Source organism: Caretta caretta, chromosome 2 (genome assembly GCF_965140235.1).
Source record: "Caretta caretta isolate rCarCar2 chromosome 2, rCarCar1.hap1, whole genome shotgun sequence".
NCBI lineage: Eukaryota > Metazoa > Chordata > Testudines > Cheloniidae > Caretta > Caretta caretta.
In genome coordinates this window covers 242,401,484-242,420,481 of record NC_134207.1, presented here as the reverse complement: position 1 = coordinate 242,420,481, position 18,998 = coordinate 242,401,484, and the positions used below count along the sequence as shown (strand labels likewise).

Genomic DNA, 18,998 nt, shown 5'->3' with positions numbered 1-18,998 from the left:
CCTAGGTCTGGTATAAGATTTGTGCCTGTGCAACTCTTACAGTGTGCCAGGGTCGGGTGGCTGTGGATCACAGAATCCAACCAGCTCCCTACACTCCCCCATCTCCGCGACATGCCAGAATTGAGACCCTTTCCCTCTGCTAATAGACAGTGAATGTCTTATGTAGCCATGTTCTTATTTATTTTCTTTTTTTACTTCCTTTAGAGTGCAGAACAAAGCCAGTCACAAATTGCAAAGGAAACGGTAAGAGCTTTGTCTTTTACATCTCAGAAGACTCGCAAAATATTTTAAAATTTATATGGCACTTTTCCATCAATTAAAGTTTTACAGACCCTCCTTTCACATTCTATACTGTAGATAGAAAAGGAGTACTTGTGGCACCTTAGAGACTAACCAATTTATTTGAGCATAAGATTTCATGAGCTACAGGTAAAGTGAGCTGTAGCTCACAAAAGCTTATGCTCAAATAAATTGGTTAGTCTCTAAGGTGCCACAAGTACTCCTTTTCTTTTTGCGAATACAGACTAACACGGCTGTTACTCTGTATACTGTAGATGGCTCTCTCTAGCCTTACATTTTAAACTTCTTTTTATTATGTAATTTGCAATTCTATTTGAAAGCTTCCTGGTCAGAAGACAGAAGCTAACAATTCAATAAACTGAGGATTTAGTCAGGATATTTTAAAGAATCATTATGTGATTTAAGTTGAAGTTAAGGCTGACATGTATCCTTATCTCAAGCCATTGTTTGTTGTTGCAAGTGATTTTTAAGGAATTGTGATGTAAGTTAAGGAAGTAGTAAGTTTTAGGAGGTTTGGATTGAGATCCCTTGGCAAAGTTGTGTACAGAGATTTCCATAGATCCATTGATACTCTCCAGGCAGAAATATCAGTCTCCTAATATTAAGAATACTAAAATATACTTAGTCATTTATTTCAAGAAATGCATCATCTTATGGAGTATTATTATAAAATAATACAATATATGCTTTTCATGTCTATAGTATCTTTCCGACAAGTGATACCTCAAAAACTTTCATATAGTTAGGTAACACAGTTGCTAAGTTAAATAATAAATGAGAGCAGGGAGATATTAAGAGTTCGAGACAAGGGAGAAGAGAGATTTGGCAGGATGTGAAGTAAGATGGGGAGTTGGTGAGATATAGAAAAGTTATTTAATGTGACAGGGGCGCCTTCCCAACAGGGGTGAGTTTAGGTGCAGAAAGAAAGTTGCGTCTAGGTGAGCAGAAGGAACAAGAAGAGGAGTAGAGAGTGCAAGTCCATGAGGTAGATTGGAACAAGTCTTTTAAAAGTAATCAAGTCAAGGCGGGCAATTTTTAATTCGATCCTGAAATACATAATGGGGCAATGAAATTCTATAAAGATGGGCTTATTTTTGCATTTAGTGGACACTTGAGAATTGGGCAGCAGCTTCCTCCATATGTTTGGCAACCTGAAACTTGAGGATGCCATGGAAAAGGTAGTTGTGGTAGTCAAAGGGAGAGATGGTTGAAGGTGTATTCCTGGGTGGGAATAAAAACTGGACTCAATTTGGGAATTTAGAAGTGAGAATTTGTAATGGACAATGATCCTTCATTTTGCAAATGATCTTTCTGCTGGAGTGATTGTGACCCAACAATATTTTATAACCATCACATACAGTATAATTTAGAGATTTCTACAAAGGCAATTTTCCCCAGCTGCAAATCAATAACACAGTCACTGGTTTATTTGTTTTTTAAATCTTGTTTGTTTTGACTGCCTCTCCCCACTCTCCTTCGTTCTGCCTTATTCCGTGTTTAGTTCTCCTGTCATTAGCTGTCTGGCCTTTCAGATTCGTACTCTTGCAGTTTCTGTTTTTGCACCCACTTCTGGTTCTTATGATGCTAGTTGTAAGTTTTGTGTCATGGAATTCACAGTAGAAGGCAGAGCGAAAATAGTAACAGTAAGAGCAGTGAAGATGCTGGATCTGTGTAGATCAGGAGAGAGAGGTGAAATACAAAAAATCTGCTCTTTTAGATTTAAAAACAAAACTGCCACAGTTATTCATGATAGTTTTGTATTGTGTATATAATTTTAAGAAACCTGTTGAAATCACAAGCCAGGAATAGAACCTATATGTAGATATTAATATTGCAAAAACCTGAGGGCATTGTTCAATTCTGCATTACTCCAGATTTACGCTGATGAAATTTCATTGGCTTCAATTTCATTGGAGTTATACCAGTGTACATGTAGAGAAGTGCAGTAGACAATCAGACCCTCCCAAATATTTGAAAATGAGTTTTTACTTCATTTTTCTTTAAGTATGAGTCCTTCCTTGCCAGCCAGTCCAGAAGAGTACATGACTTCAGATTTCCCTCACTTTCACAAGATTATAGGCTCTGATTATTCCCATAATAACAACAATCAAGAACTTCCCCAAGGCATTAACCCTGCAGCATCTAAATTTGCTCATCAGTCACCCACCAAGAAGTACACCTTCATTCCTATCTGCAACCAAGCCCCAGCTAAGCATAAGGTCTTACCTTCTGCTTCACTGATAAACAAGAAAGAAGCCAAATTACTTCCGAACCATAGGTCTTGCCTATATGACATTTTGAAACCTTGGTTTCATGTTCTACAAGCTGCACCACTTTGATGGCCAATAATGAAACAAAATGGAAGAGCTGCAACTGTTGCTCCACAGGATGATTGTTTTGAATGTAGGAGATTGACCTTGGTAAAAAAAAACCTAGTAATTTGTCATTACATATCTGTTTTGAAGCATAATTAATCTTGTTATAGAGCATTGAAATAAACTGTTAATTATACTGTGTAAAACATCTGCCAATTAATTCCCCGTCCCCCTTCTCTTTGAAAGTTAATTGTGTTTGGGTATTATTTTGCATTTACAATTGTTTTCCTCTGTTTATTTTCCAAATTCAAACCTGCAAGTTACCTGCATGTCAGTGTACTGCTAGGAAAACAATAATTTCCAGCTACCTGAGAATTTTACATTAAAGAGAGTCATGGTCTAGTGAAGCAGTTCTCAACCAGAGTTCCAGAACCCCTTGGGGGTCACAAGCAGGTTTCAGCGGGTCTGCCAAAATTAGCAAGAGAGGGGCCAGGGCAGAAAGACAAAGCCTGAGCCGCATCACCTGGGCTGAAGCCGAAGCCTGAGCAATTTAGCTTCGCAGGGCTGCCTGCGGCATGGGTCCCTTGGGCAGTAGTCCTGCTTGTTACCCCCTAATGCCGGCCCTGGCTTTTAATCTACTGGATATGCAGAAGAACAGTTGTTGTGGCACAGATGGGCTCTGGAATTTTTATCGCATGTTGGGGGAGGAGGGGCACAGAAAGAAAAAGACCCTGGTCTAGTGGTCAGAGTCAGAGAATGAAAATTGGAACTCCTGGATTCCATTTCTTGACTCTTCCACTGGTTTACTTAGTAACAATGGGAAAATCACAGTCTCTCTGTATGCTTTTATATGTCTTTCTGTATTCCACATTTGTAAAATTGACATAAATGAACCTTACCTCCAAAATTGGGTGCTTGTGAGGTTTGATTAATACCTTGTTTCCTAAGGCCAGCTAAAATAGAAGGATGGTCTTGGGGTTAAGGCACTGGTTTGGTCGTCAGATCTGGGTTTGTATCCTGGCTCTGACAAAGACTTCCTCCATGAGTTTTTTGTGTGCAGTTTCCCATCTGTAAAAAGGGGACTATATTCCTTGCCTCAGATCGGTGTTGTAAGGAGAAATTCATAGATGTTTGTGAAGCACTCAAGTACTAAAATGATGGGGGAAAATATACCAGCAATTACCTAGAAAGACATGATTTGCTTTTAGTTGTGAAGAGTTCAGGAATGAAATGATTGATAGTTGAAAATTTATTGGAGAGCCGTCCTCTGAAAGGCACTGCAAGTGGTAAGCATTTTCATTAAAATATCAGTCATGGTTCTTTCCTTGATATCCTCTTGCTATGTCTTTAACATGGCACTGACCTTCTATTCGTCTCTGGCCATTTGTCAGAGTATGTTTGAATTTGACTGCTTAATCTTTTGCATAAACCTGGAACATGGAATAGCTGAATACTTTTACATGATATTACTCCTGGGGGAATTCTGCGCCAAAAAATCCAAAATTCTGAGCCAAAAAAAATCCAAAATCTGCATATTTTATTTGTCAAAATAATGCAATATAATCACACCAGTTTCACTTATTTTGGTAATTTACTTAAACTGCTGTACAGAAAAAAATCATAAAAACCAATACTCTGCATTCCAGTTATAATCCTGGATTTTCATTTAAATTACATTACTTTTATTTTGGTGTTTGGTGTCCTGTAAAGTAGATTTCGCTTTAAATTGCTCAGACTTTCACACATGAAAGTCATACAGTTTTGCTAATCATTGTCCTGCATTTTTTTTAAATGGATAAGTAAAATAGATCACTAGCTGTAATCTAACCCCATTGTGCCTGTCTGACACGGGGAAAAAAGGGAGAAAGCACATAGACCTTCCTAGGTGAGGATTCCGTTACTGTCATTTACAATAAGGTTCCTTTACACCACTCTGGCAAGGTAAAGGAGGCTTAGTTAACTAACAAAGGGAACCTTAGCAGCCTGTTTGCTTAGTTGTTGCATTTCTGCTCTGCCTCAGGGACAGAGCCTGCTTCACACAGACCTATGCCTCCAAGTCCAGGACGCAACAACAGCAAGCGGGAGGGACAGAGTGAGTGTCTCTCACTTGTTCACACACAGGCACATGCCCAGCCCCACCCTCTTAACATCTCTCCACAGACACATGCACACTCAGCCTCCCTCCTCCCCCTTGTCGTGATCTTCTCTGCGGCTGGCTGCTCCCAACAGACACACCCAGGCTGATGCAGAAGTGGCATGTGTTCCCCACAGATTTCTTTGCTCCCCAATTTTTCTGCGGAGGAGCCATGAAATCTGCAGAAGTTATAAATTCTGCACCCCTGGAGGGGCGCAGAATCCCCCCTGGAGTAACACTGATATTTTGCCCAAGGGGAGAAGTATCAGTTCTCATCACTTCTTTTAGAGGTAATTCATACAGATCTTTAGTTTACATGGAAGCTTTGCCCTATGGAAGAAATAGAGCTGTCCTTTCACAAGGAGCCTGAATTTCTTACAGGTGCTGAGCACCTATATTCCTCATTGAGTTCAACTGGAGCCATAGGTGCTCAGCATGTTTGAAAATTGAGCCCATGCAGTATAGTTTTAACCTATATGCATATACTGAATAGTTTTAACCTATATGCATATACTGAGGACAGCACTGACATTTCATGTGGGATGTATTACCAGACGGGGAGAGGTTTGCCTGCTGATGAGGTTGGCAGTGTTATTTTCTCTTATGTTGATTGTCTGTATCATGAATGATTGATGCCGATTATTTTTTATAACTTTTTGTTATATACAGGAAGAGATGCAGCTTTTGTCTTCTAATAATTTGGTACTGATAGCAAGGGATGTGAGGGTGATTGCACTGGCTTCAAAGCTTTTTTTAGGGTAGTTTTGAATGGCTTTAGATTACATTTTTAATAAAGATGCAATCTAAGGAATTGACAGCTTTTTTTAAAAAAAGAGAATCTGTAATCTTCTGCAGGATACTGCTGTGTGTAGACTCTCTTACCATTGGACATAGAATATTACTGAATGACTTACATGGAAGACTAAAGAAGATAGCAGTCCAAAGTGAATGATGTATATAACAAATTTAACATTTTCTGTTTGTGAATTTTCTTGAAATGAATCAGTTAATAATTTCCGTGGATAATTCGTATCCAGTAGTCAATCATAAGCAGCTTGCTGAAATTATAAGATACTTGAAATTCGAAATTCAATCTGTTGGTTAGATTTGATTTGGCATGTAGGTCACATGGTATTTTGTTCCCTGGTTGGATGTGCAAATTTTAGGATTAGTTTTCTAATTTGAACACTCATGTTAAAAATGTAAAATTTTCTTACTGCACTGTGGGCTCTGAAGTCTTCAAGTATGAGTTCTTCCTTGGCACCCAATCCAGAAAAGTCACTGAGAGGTGAAGGGGCTTGCCAACATCACCCAGAAAGACAATTTAAATACTTTGTTTCCATGACCATTCCTGCCAGTGAAGTTGTTTGGTGGAATATTGGCGGAAAGCAAGCCTACAGGGGCATAAACACAGGCCACAGGATATTAAACTTTTTTTTTTTAATTATTCAAGAGAATAGTCATGGAAAATTTTTTTTATATTGCCTCAGCTTTATTAACATTATTTTGTACAGCAAGCCAGTGGCTCAATATGGATTTAAATCAGGGGTGGGCAAGCTTTTTGGACTGAGGGCCACATCGGGGAGTGAAACTGTATGGAGGGCCGGGTAGGGAAGGCTGTGCCTCCCAAACAGCCTGGTCCCCACCCCCTATCTGCCCCCTCCCACTTCCCACCCTCCTACTGCTCCCCTCAGAACTCCCTACCCATCCAACACCCCCTGCTCCTTGTCCCCTGACTGCCGCCTCCCAGGACCCCCCACCCCAAACTTCCCACCCCCAGGACCCCAACCCCCCTGCTCCCCATCCCCTGAATGCCCCCGACCCCTATTCACAGCCCATCCCCTGACAGGCCCCCCGGGACTCCCACATCCTATCCAATCCCCCCTGTTCCCCATCCCCTGACCGCCACCCCCCAGAACCTCTGCCCCCTCCAACAACCCCCTGACTGCCGCCCAGGACTGCCTACCCATTATCCGCCGCCCCCTTACCATGCTGCTCAGAGCAGCAGGAACTCGCAGCCACTCAGCCTGGCCGGAGCCAGCCACGTTGCCCACGCGGCGGTGTGGCTGCGGGGGAGGTGGGAACAGCAGGGACGGGCCCAGGGGCTAGCCTCCCTGGCTGGGAGATCAAGGGCCAAGCAGGATGGTCCCGTGGGCCATATTTTGCCCACCTCCGATTTAAATTAAGGTCACCATCTTTACAACTTTGACCTCTGGAAAAAGCAAGTCTGTTCCAATATCACGAGGCAGATATTCAACATAAGGACATTAGAATCGCCATGCTGGGTCAGACCAATGGTCCATCTAGCCCAATATCCTGTTTTCCAACAATGGCCAATACTAATGCATCAGAGGAGATGAACGTAACAGGGCAATTATCTAGTGATCCATCTTCTGTTGTCCAGTACCAGCTTCCGGCAGTCAGAGGTTTAGGGACACCCAGAGCATGGGTTTGCACCCCTGACCATTTTGGCTAATAGCCATTGATGGACCTATCCTCCATGAATTTATTTAATTCCATTTTTAACTTATTTATACTTTTGGCCTTCACAACATTCCCTGGCGATGAATTCCACAGGTTAACTGTGTATTGTGTGAAGAGGTACTACCTTATGTTTGTTTTAAACCTGTTGTCTAATTTTATTGGGTGACCCTTGTGTTAAAACAACATTTCCTTATTTACTTTCTCCACACCATTCATGATTTTCTATCCTCACCTCATGATGCAACATCAAAAATGTTCTGAAGTTGCTTTACACAACACTGCGATGCGATGAAGCTAACCCACCCTGAAAGATAATTTTAGGGTAGTTTTAATAGAGTGTTTGTGGTATGTGGCCATAGCCAAGTCATGGATTGCTTAATGGATTCTAGCATGAAAGTCAACAAGGGAAGGAATAGTAGGTAGTTTGTAAGAAACTTTTCCCTGGTCAGCCAAAGAGAACAAAGGGTCGGGGCCTGCTAAGCCAAAAGCCGTTTCTCCCCTCCATGACATTTCTATCATGATAGCTGTGGTCCCCTAGAATCTCCAGCTGGTCTCAACAGACCCTGTCTAGTGGGGACTGCTTGTCTAAATGTTAAATGTTTGTGTTTGCTAAAATTTGAAGATGTCTGGGTCCTGCATTTCTCTCTCTTGTGGGCAGACCGGGACAGAGTAGGGGGTGAAGGTGCAGGAGGAGGAGGATGGGGGTTTAAAAATCAGTTTGCGTGTGGTAGGTGAGGGGGCAGGAGTCTATTACTATTTATTATTTGTTTTACAGTAATAGCTGGAGGCTTCCAACCAAGCTTAGGTTCATTTGCGTTTGTCACCATTACACACACGTGGTAGGGTACAGTCTCTGCCCTGGAGAGCTTACAGCCTGAACAGATGAGACAGACAAAGGGCAGAAAGGGCAACAGAGGCACTGAGAGGTTGAAGTGATTTGCCAAAGTTACCTGGCAGGTCAATGGCAGAGCTAGGAATAGAACCTAGGCCCCCTTACTCCCATACTCAGTGCCCTTATATACTGATGTTGCCTCCATTGGAAGTTGTAGTGTGCTCCCACCACAAACTGCTGCAAAACCAGGATTTTTTCCTTTGATTCACAGGTTTTCTCTCAGATATGTCACCTTTTGCTGTCTTCCAGGTCATACTATGGGAGACATGTTCCGGATTAGGATCCTATGTGATCAGTGTGCTGGGCACTGAAGTTCTTTCATGAACTGGAGATAGCTTGGAAAAGAGAGCTATTTTATGGGCTTTCTGGGTTGAGCCACATGCCATTGGATTAATGCCCAGATTTTCAGTTCTACAGTGTAGAAGTCTGTGAAGTATCAGGGTTATTTTTACCACTACTTATGGGTTGTAGTACACAGTGTGGGAAAAGTTTGAGTAAGAGCAAAATCTGAGATAGAGCATGTTCGCTTTAATTGTACTCATTGTAGTAGCTACCACTGACCATTACCTGTGTGATCCAGAGTAGTTGATGATTATTACACTGATTTCACCTGTTTCACAGAGTTTAGAAATGTTTGATAAGCAGGATGTGTATAGCAGTGATTCTCAATCACAGATACCCAGAAGGCTTCCAGGGGGTACATCAACTCATCTAGATATTTGTCTAGGTTTACAAAAGGCTACCTAAAAAGCACTAGTGAATTCCATACAAACTAAAATTTCATACAATGACTTATTTATACTGCTATACACTATACACTGCAATGTAAGTACAATATTTATATTCCAGTCTATTTATTTTTATAATTATATTGTAAAAATGAGAAAGTAAGCAATTATTCAGTAATTGTGTGCTGTGACAGTTCTGTATTTTTATATCTGATTTTGTAAGCAAGTAGTCTTCAAGTGAGGTGAAACTTGGGGTATGCAAGACAAATCAGACTCCTGAAAGGAGTACAGTAGTCTGGAACGGTTGAGAACCACTGGTTTATAGGGTTCTGATCAATTGATTTAAATATTGATTTTAAACTAGTTATAATAGTCATTGTAAGTGAATAAATCCACAGGTCAGAACAATAGTCGTGTGATCATGAAAAGAAAAATATTAGTATAGACAAGCAGTGGTATTCTTATACCCAGGTAAATAAGAAAACACGTGGAAATACTTAGACTTCTGCTTTCACAATGCTTTGATTTCATACTAAATGAAAATCACATGTTAACATTTTTGTTCCTTTGAAAAATGCCTGCAAAATATTCTTTCACTTGCACTTTTATTATCCATTTTAAGCATTAAATTGAAAGCATCTTTGAAGATGGGCTATGTGTTTTTGCTATCAAACTGAAATTTCTTTTGCATGGCTATGAACCCAAATCCTTTGCTTTAAAATGAATCACAACTAGTAAGACAGCAGGATTATGTCAATGCTAGTTCAGTAAAACACAGTACTAGTATATAAACAAATTCCTAACTTAATCTGCATACAACAGGCAAATAATTTCTCTTTGCTGGGATTAAAATTTAAGCAGGCCACATTTCCCATAAAATGTTTAAAAAAACAAACAAACACCAAAACCACTCATTTCAAATATAGTTTTTGATATTTAGCAGCTGCTATTTGATTTGTACAGACTGCAGTCTCTGCCAGATGTGACATATTAACTTAGCTAATATGAATGATGACTCTTGGTATATACGTGCTAATAAGATTCATTATTGTTTGTTTAACATATGGGGGAAATTAAAATACTTAACCTAGGAAGAGTTAGGGAGGGAAAGAGAGCACAAGATTTTTTATATTAGTCAGGTTTGAGGAAATTCAAGATAAGTTCTACATCAATTTATAACTAGACAAATAGACACTTTAAGCCAGTAAAACCTATAATGCAAAAAAAGATCGTAACATACTACAAATCATTTTCTTTCTCTTTTAAAAAGTATTTTTTAACAGAGGGAAACGTAGATGGAATCTCTGTGTGTCACTTTTAAATCGATGGACAATGTTTTCTCCACTGGAGGCCCAATTTCATGTCTAAATGAGCTCCTCTTTTTGTATTTGTTTTTAATGCATATCCACCACAGGACTCAGAAGCTTTCAGTGTTCCTTCTCTGAGACAGGCCAAAAACTGAAATTGCAGAGGTGTGCTGCAGACCACCTACATGCTCGGTTTCTAGTACATCTAGCCGTCATACATCTAGCCAGTACTTACATAAATACTAAATTTTGTCTCCGGGAAAACGGTTCTCTATAGACAAAATGAGCTACTATTGACTCCTGTTAACTCTTATGTGTTTGGAGATGTATGTACACACGGATATAGATATATACAAAGACACAGAGAAGGAGAGAGTGAGTGTTGGTACATTTTGATGGGGTTTGGTTTAAGGGCTTGCTTAATATGAAATTGGAATATAATTTGAAACCATGATTGGAAGCCATAAATGATTTTTGCAGGTCATTCCAAACAAGTGTCAATAAAGCCTTCACGTCACATCAAAACAAACTACCATGTGTCCTGTATATGTCACACATAACAGAATAAGTATTTTAGAAATATTTCAGACAATTTTTATGAATTTTATTGAGACTTATTTTAATCTGTCTATCTGTAAAGCCACGATCTCTTAGTACATGAATCCAACTGTACAGGCCTCTGAGGGAGAGAAGAAGAAAATGAATGCATTCTAAAAATCTTGTTAAAATGCAGTAAAATTTCTTTCAATACATAAAAATGCTATGATTTTAGAGTCCGGTTATACTGGGACTTTCCAAGGCTACAAGCCAAAGACAGAAGCTGGGACTCTTCCCTTTCCAGTGATGTGAGGCAACCATTTCTAGCCCTAGTGTCACCTTAAATCTATCACTTGTCCCGTACTAAATATGTCTGTTCTTAGCTTTGGGTCAGTGTAATTTTGAAGCCAAAATTCCACATTTGGTAGGAAAGAAGAAAACTGCTATTTTGGTGATTGATTTACAAACTGTTAATAATACTAAATGAGGCTGATGGCATTGCCCTAAGGTTTAGAATGTTTCAAGTTGAAGTACAGATGGATTAATGGGGGCAGAGTGTGGGTAGAGTGGTCAAAGTTAGGTTAAGTGTTTAGGGGCTTCAGGTAAATGTAGTTTATAACATAGTTTTACAATTTATCACACGGGTATCATCACCAGGTATGTAGGATTGTATATATACTAATGAGAAATGAGTTTAATCCTTAAATGGTCTGCTTTTTATTCTATAAATAATTTAGAGATATAAGTATGTTCTTTCAATCTGTGTGGGTGTACAAAGCTTTTTAATTCAATGCTTTGAAAGAAATCAAGAACAAACTGGAGTTTGCCTGAGAGCCTCATGATAAATTTAATTTCTGTTCATTTCTTTATATATTATCGCAAAGTAACAACAGACAAGTTTCAGTGACTTGGTTAGGCTGAGAAAAAATGTCTTCGCTTCCTCAGAGAATGAACCTTGTCTGTAGAGAACACCGCCTGCTTTGTAACCACAGCAAGCCCCTTTGAAAACTCATCCCAGCTTGATTGAAAATTGCTTCCCCCATTAGGTGGGAGTAGTTTGTTGATTTCTCCATCCCATGCTGGTTATTCTTTAGCTTATCCCAGATGAGGTCTTGCAAAGAGAAGACTTCCAAGCAGGAAATTTCTCTACAGGGATAGCAGCAGGAAGTGATAAGAAGGAGATGCTGTTACTAAAATGACAAAATGGACTTAGCAGATTGTCAGTGTCAGTGGTTCCATTTTTACCTTTGTGGAAAATTACAAGTTTTATGATCATTCGAAGATCAGGGCTGAGTTATTAATGGCAGTTTAGGACAGAAACATCATCTGTTCTTTATCTTATTACCTTTTATCTCCACATTCAGTGTATCTAAACACTGCCACAAGTTTGCTGTAGTCGAGAAAGGTTATAATTTAAATGTATACTATATGCAAATTATATTTAAAAAGTAGAAAATTTATCTCAAATATCACTTACTATGAATGGATGCAAGGTGTGAATTTGAAGCCAAAAATTCACCTACATATTTTATCACCCATCGAATTTTTATTACAAATTACATACTTGAGCAGCTTCATTCATTCGGTTGAAGTCATTTCAGATGACCTTTCCTTCAGCAGACTAAGTCTGAACAGAATGTTGTATGGTTGCTAATTGTTTTGGACATGGTGTGTGAAAAATCTTAAGGGAGGTGAATGTTGTTCAGAGATCACAGTACATAGATTCTCTTGTGTGTTTATTTCAGGCATGTCAAAGTCTATGAAGCAATACGTTTTTCCTGCAGATCAACTAATCATGAAAATAATGTTGAGGTGTTTGATTGACATACTGAAGCTGCTAATTTGGAGTGTATCAAGATCAAATGGAAGTTATTGCAATTAGGCAGTGATTGTGTTTTCTTTTCATTTTAAATTTTTAAATGCCACATTTTACATTTTTGTGCATTTTAATGCTGTTGAGTGATGTTCTTGGTGCAATTTTTATAGTTTTTAAATTGAGATTCTTAATGTTCAATATGACTTCAATGCAAATTTTATTTTCTTAGAATTGTTAGTATATTATTGTTGGCTAGGGAACATTTTAGTACTATCTGTGTGTTTCAATGTTCTGCAGCATTGTGATTACCAATTAAAGGGGCATTGTCAATGTTAAAATCATATGTTGTTATGACTTTGCCTCAGTGTACCAGGCTGCAGTCTTGATACCCAACCTCTCAGAGAGGATTAAGGGTAACAAAAATGATCCCACTACAAAGAAGGTGCATGAACTAGATGATCCACCTAGAGGCTCCTAGCCACACACACATCACATATTTTCCGAAACAGGAGGTTGTGTCATCAGTGATGCACATATTAATATCTCCTTTTGTATAGTGGCGTGGCACAGCAGAGACTGGGTTTTTTTCAATACTCACCAGTTTCCATGTGTAGTGCTTACTGTTATTTCAAGCATCTCTTTTCACTCAGATGTCTTTAGAAGATTTTTGCATGGAAATTATGGTATACAGAAGGGAAAACAAACTTGTTGATCTAACATCCCCTCCCCAGCCTGACCTCTCTCTGCCTGCGCGGATATGTGAATGCTGCTCCAGTTCTGGCTGCTCAGTGGGGCCCTGCCCCTCATAACAGCAGGCAGCCAACTCTCCACTGGAGTAGTTGCTTGGGCTGTCCTCATCTCAGCAGGCGGTGAAGTTGGAAGCCAGCTGCCTGCAGTTGAACAGTTAAGAGGAAGTGTGGATGGGTGTCACTGAGCAGCTGCCTGCCACACAGTCTAGAGACATTTGGCTGGGATAGTCGTTCCTTGGGATGGATTTTCTAAAATTGTGCTCATGAATGGAGAAAGGAAGGCATGGGATGTATTCAAAGGAATCTGGGACCAGAGGGGTGGCAAGTAAGAACAGTGGTGCGGGGCTGAGCAAGAAAAGAAAGGAAATAGTGATTGGGCCCAGCCTTGACTGTGCAGTTTTTTTGGCACCCAAGAGCAAAAAGGTTTCCTGTTGCTGATTTCAGCTGTAACATTTTTCAAGACATTTATTTTAATACTGATAATTCCAAATGTAGAAATTGGGGCAAGTGAGTAATATTTATCTATCTTCCTGCTGTTTGTTTCCTCCTGTGGTTTAAAATACATAAATACCACAGATGATTAAATTATTGTACATACCATATGTATTTGCAAGTAAGAAAGTATAATAATTTAAATACTTCTAATACAGTTTTCCTCTGGCTAGTAAAATGGTTTGTGTCAGTATTGAAAGTGCTCCATATATACGGCCCTTAAACTTTTTACTAGCCAATGATGGGTTAAGCGTATGCGCACGCGGCTGCACTCTTTCTCCACTCTCTGGTTCTAGGAATCATCTGGAGGTGATACCAGATGCTCTATTAACATGAAGAAAAGAAGTACTTGTGGCACCTTAGAGACTAGCCAATTTATTTGGATTTCTCCATGGAACTTCAATGGGAAATATTGTGATATTGCAGTTAAAGAACGTTTCTTTAACGTTAACTGTTAGACTGTTAACGTTAACTGTTAGCCAGAAGACAATTGCGAGCAAAAAACATTTTAAAATAATGCCATGCTAATCCTTTCCTGACAGAAATCAGAGGAGGAAGATCTTGTTCTTACACCTGATGGCACCAGGGAATTCCTGACATTTGAAGTTCCACTTAATGATTCTGGATCAGCTGGTCTTGGTGTCAGTGTCAAAGGTAACCGGTCAAAAGAAAACCATGCGGATTTGGGAATCTTTGTCAAGTCCATTATTAATGGAGGAGCAGCGTCTAAGGTAAGAGGAATATCCATCTGTCTTTGTTTTCCCACTATTTAGGTCACAGCTTTCAGAAGGAGAATGGGATTTCTGTGTTCATTTGAACTCGTATTTTCTAATTTCTCTCTCAAATGTAGCTTTTAGATTGCTACTCAGATTCACATATTTGTGTGTCTCAGGATTTAAACAACCTTTAAAGGCTCTCTGGAAGGAAGAAAGCAATCACTGGCACATTTCTATTAGTATGCTATTTGGGTAAACAGATTATGATAATGGCTTGAAGTGCAAATGTATAAATGATTGGAACATACACTTCCTACAATGGCTGCTTAAAAGCTATTATACCAGTGTTCATTTGGCCATAAACTATTAGGATTAAGCAAAAGTTTGGGTTTTTTTTTTTTCTAAAGACATAAAGTTCCTTTATAACACATTATTTTATGTGACTGATTGCTACCTTTTCTCTTGCCAGGATGGCAGGCTTCGAGTGAATGATCAGCTAATAGCTGTAAATGGAGAATCATTATTAGGCAAGACAAACCAAGATGCTATGGAAACCCTAAGAAGATCCATGTCCACAGAAGGAAACAAACGAGGAATGATTCAGCTTATTGTAGCTAGACGAATAAGTAAATGCAATGAGGTAAAGAATACACTCTTTATTTAGTGTCTGAAAGCTTTAAATACTTTTGGATATTCTTGTTGATAGAAGATTTGATGCTTCCTTAGGGGCCAGGAAAATAGTACTTAAAAATCAATAACAATGTAGTGTGGAATTATTTCAATTTCAGTTTTATACCTATTAAACTTATTACCAGAACAATGAAGTTGATTTCTTTTGAGTATATTATTTCTTTTTGAGCATATTTATCAATAAATAATAGTAAACACTACATAGAGGTACGTTGATTTGGTAATTGGATTACACTATCAATATGAGTATAGGGGGGTTTATGCAATATTTTTTCTCAAATGCAATTTGTTTTTATACTTTAGATTTAATGGTCTTTCTGTTTTCATTCTCAAAACTGTTTTTAATTTGTGAAGTGTGAAGCTTTGAGGATGGAGTGAATTTTTTAGTGCGCTATTGGAAACAGAATAATTTAACGTTCTACTGCAAGCTTCTATAAAACTGAAAATAGCACATATTTGAAATTCCCAATCAGAACAGAATTATTGTGCCACCTCCCCAGTTAAGCATATACCCAGTCTTTGCAGGGGAAACAAGAATCTTGAATTCAGGACTTACCCAGAACTATAAAGATGGAAATCACTTTCAAATATTTTTAAGTTTTATCAAACATGTTGATTTTAAATTTTTAATTTCTTTTCATGGTGCCTAATAGTTTACCTTTGACACTAAATTAAATAATATTATGTAGCAGAATATCTATCTTCCTATCTAAAATTTTAAAGCCATGTTTGAACATAACACTGATTACACTAAGTGCATTTGGATCCAGTGGCTCATTCATTAGTGTATGATTTTAGTGTTAACTGCCTTCTTTCCATCTGAAGTATAGATTATTAGAGAGAAAGCCACCACAGGTTCATATTATTTCTCATATTTAGGGATCCAAATTTTCTCATCTCATTAGCACTGAAGGAATTCTGACTTTGTATATTGGTCTTATCCTATCTAATCAGAAGAATTGTTGGGGATGGGGGAAATCCCACTCGGCGATTTTTCAGGAAGTCTTCCATTTCTGTCTGCTGTCAAATTTTTTATCTGCTTTTACATACTGAGGATGAAATGTTTTAAATTTGGGTAACACAGGGCCCAGGCCTTATAAAAAGGTCTATATGAAGGAAATCTGCCAATTCTTTAATGGAGACTTAGCAAATGTGTCTGGATAATATTTTTAGAAATATAATGAGGCAAATCCAGCCCTGGTCTAAGTCAGCCGGATTTGTCTCCCCACTTACATTAGAACGAGGTCTGATTAAGAAAAGATTAGGTCTATATGATATTCATCATGGTTGCTACACAAAAGTCACATGGCAACAACAGCAAAACTCAGTCTGAGTCTCTCCTGCTTCCAGCCTGGAAATCCCGTCTTAATGCCTGACACAAATATAATAAAATGTACTTGTGAGGGAGAGAGGGTTGTGTCCACTTGGCTCTCATTTACCAGTTTTTTAGCTTTCCCAACTCCTTGGTGGGCTAGTGAGATGAACCATGGTGACCTACCTGGCTCGATGTTGTGCAGTTATTGGCACTGCTTGCACCTTGGTAAACTGTATTTAAGCAAGATTTTTGAGACTGCTTCTGTTTTCTCCTGGAATGCTTACTTTCACCACACTTGCCAAAAGCAAAACATGGTGGCTGTGGTATTTATATGATGGAACGTAGCTTTCACAGGCCAAAAAATGACCTTCCTGCCCAGTAGGAAAGATACAGGCCCAGTTGCTTAAAGTCACTGTGCCCACGCTTGAATAGAACATAATAAGAAAAGCAAAAACTCTTCTCAGGTGGGTCCCACAATCCTTTCCCTAAACTGCCTTTGTTATTTATTTAGGAACACTCCAATCTTTAAACCCCAAGCTGATGGCCACAGTGACTAGGAATCATAGAATCATAGAATAGAATATCAGGGTTGGAAGGGACCTCAGGAGGTCATCTAGTCCAACCCCCTGCTCAAAGCAGGACCAATCCCCAATTTTTTCACGAACTGGCCCCCTCAAGGATTGAACTCTCAACCCTGGGTTTAGCAGGCCAATGCTCAAACCACTGAGCTATCCCTCCTCCCATCTTTATGTACAGCATTAAGTAATTGACAATTATGGTAGTATGTTCCTACCTGAGAAGCATCAGATATTGGCCATTTCTTGGACTGTGCAAGATTCTGGCTGCCAGACTTATGAACCTATAGTGTGGCAAACCTTATGTCAGCAACAGTGGTGAACATTACTCTCTGGTGGGCTAGTGTGTCCTCCTGAAATCTCTCTCCAGCTGCCACCTAACCATTATGCAGCCTTGATAAAGTTTTATTTGAAAAGTGTTCTGAGCTGTGTCCCAAACAAACCATCCACATGCCAGCAAGTCTACACAACAGAAGAGATGGCATGGTGAAGGCCTAGAATGATGCAACTCATACAAAGGAGGGTGTGCTTCAAAAAGTATTTTCCTCAGGAGTCGACTTCTGCATTTCCAGGTGGTCATAAAGAAAATTCTACCTCTTCTCATAGTAAAATATTAGAGAAAAGACAGTCTGTCTTTCTTTTTGGAGAATCTGGTCAAAAATGAAAGTGTGCTTGTATTCTCAAGAGTGTCTGTAAAAATTGCACTTTCCTATTTGACTGGTTGTATTCCCTGTGTTTGTTAGAGTGGTATCTGCCAACTTTGGTGACAAAAAATAGTTTATGTTCCTGTTAATCTTGCAGAGCCAACACAAGATGGAGGGAGCTAGATTATGTATGTTTCATCTTGTGTATCATCAAATACAGCCCAGTAAACAATTTTGCAAGTTGAAAATCAAGGTGGGTTCTTACATGATTCTGTCTTGTAACCCTGCCTGCTGTTAGCAATAAGATAGAATCAGTTTGATATTAAGCAACTGGGGTACATGAAACTTACTTATTGCATTTTTGAACCATTTTTAATTTCTTGTAAATATTGTTTTTAATGGTTAAATTTTTACTTGTAAAATTAGTCATTTGATCTGGAGTTGGGGGCCTGGGGAGAGAGAAGGATAGAGAGAATAAAGTAGAAGTGTAGAATAGCACATTTTAGAGTCCCTTTTCAGAGCAGAATTTGTCTAAGGCCTAATCCTGTTTCCTCTGAATGAAATAACATTTTGGCCATTGAATTGGATGGAAGTAAGATTGATAGACCAATGTCCCATGGTTCTACAAGGGACAGATAGTTAGATATTTAAGTTAAATAGCATCTTTACATTTCTAATTTCTGAGCTTACTTAATTAGAGCAGTTTGAAAGGTTTGGAAAGCTTTTTCAAATATTTCTTTTGTCATATTCATATTATTTTTATACAACTCCAGCGTTCATGGGCCACACTAAGCTTATAAAGCAAATGAAGCTACAATAACTGCTGTAAAAACTAGATAAACATCGCATTTTGTATTCATCAACGTGCTAATGAGGGGATCATTTGTACTGACAGGTCAAATATAACACAGTAGAATCAAAAGAGACCAGTGTAACTTCCCAGAAGGTAAAAAACATTACTATATTGTTATTGCTTTAGTAATAAGCAATAAGCATTATCTCTAGAAGCAGTTTTCATTGACTCACCAGAAGATAGAGTATAATCCAGCCAGGCTTTCAAGTAAATTTTGATATAGTAAATATTGAAATAAGCATAGAGAGGATTGTTGTTCTAAATAAACTTCAAACCAAGCCAGGTGTTCGAATTTCTCTGCTCTACAACGGGGCAGGGCACAATCATGTAGCTAAATGTCTGTCAAGATCTCCATTATAAACCTTGCAAAACCATTACAAACCCATGTTTACTATCTCAGCCATTTCAAGTGAAATCACGCCGTTGATATTACATGTATGTTGCTAGCCCA

At 38.8% G+C, this 18,998-nt stretch overlaps 1 protein-coding gene across 10 annotated transcripts in view; it reads left to right on the top strand.

Annotated features, from left to right (window-relative positions):
• Positions 1–18,998, top strand: part of PARD3 (par-3 family cell polarity regulator) — a 666,051-nt gene that overhangs the window by 425,681 nt on the left and 221,372 nt on the right. For 6 of the 10 annotated variants that reach the window (XM_048837718.2, XM_048837717.2, XM_048837715.2 and 3 more), the window contains 3 exons: positions 205–243; positions 14,297–14,485; positions 14,940–15,110. In XM_048837718.2, coding sequence (XP_048693675.1) covers positions 205–243; positions 14,297–14,485; positions 14,940–15,110 — 399 coding nt within the window. The remainder of the gene's footprint in view (positions 1–204; positions 244–14,296; positions 14,486–14,939; positions 15,111–18,998) is intronic. The other 4 variants (XM_048837722.2, XM_048837719.2, XM_048837721.2 and 1 more) reach the window with 1 other exon arrangement.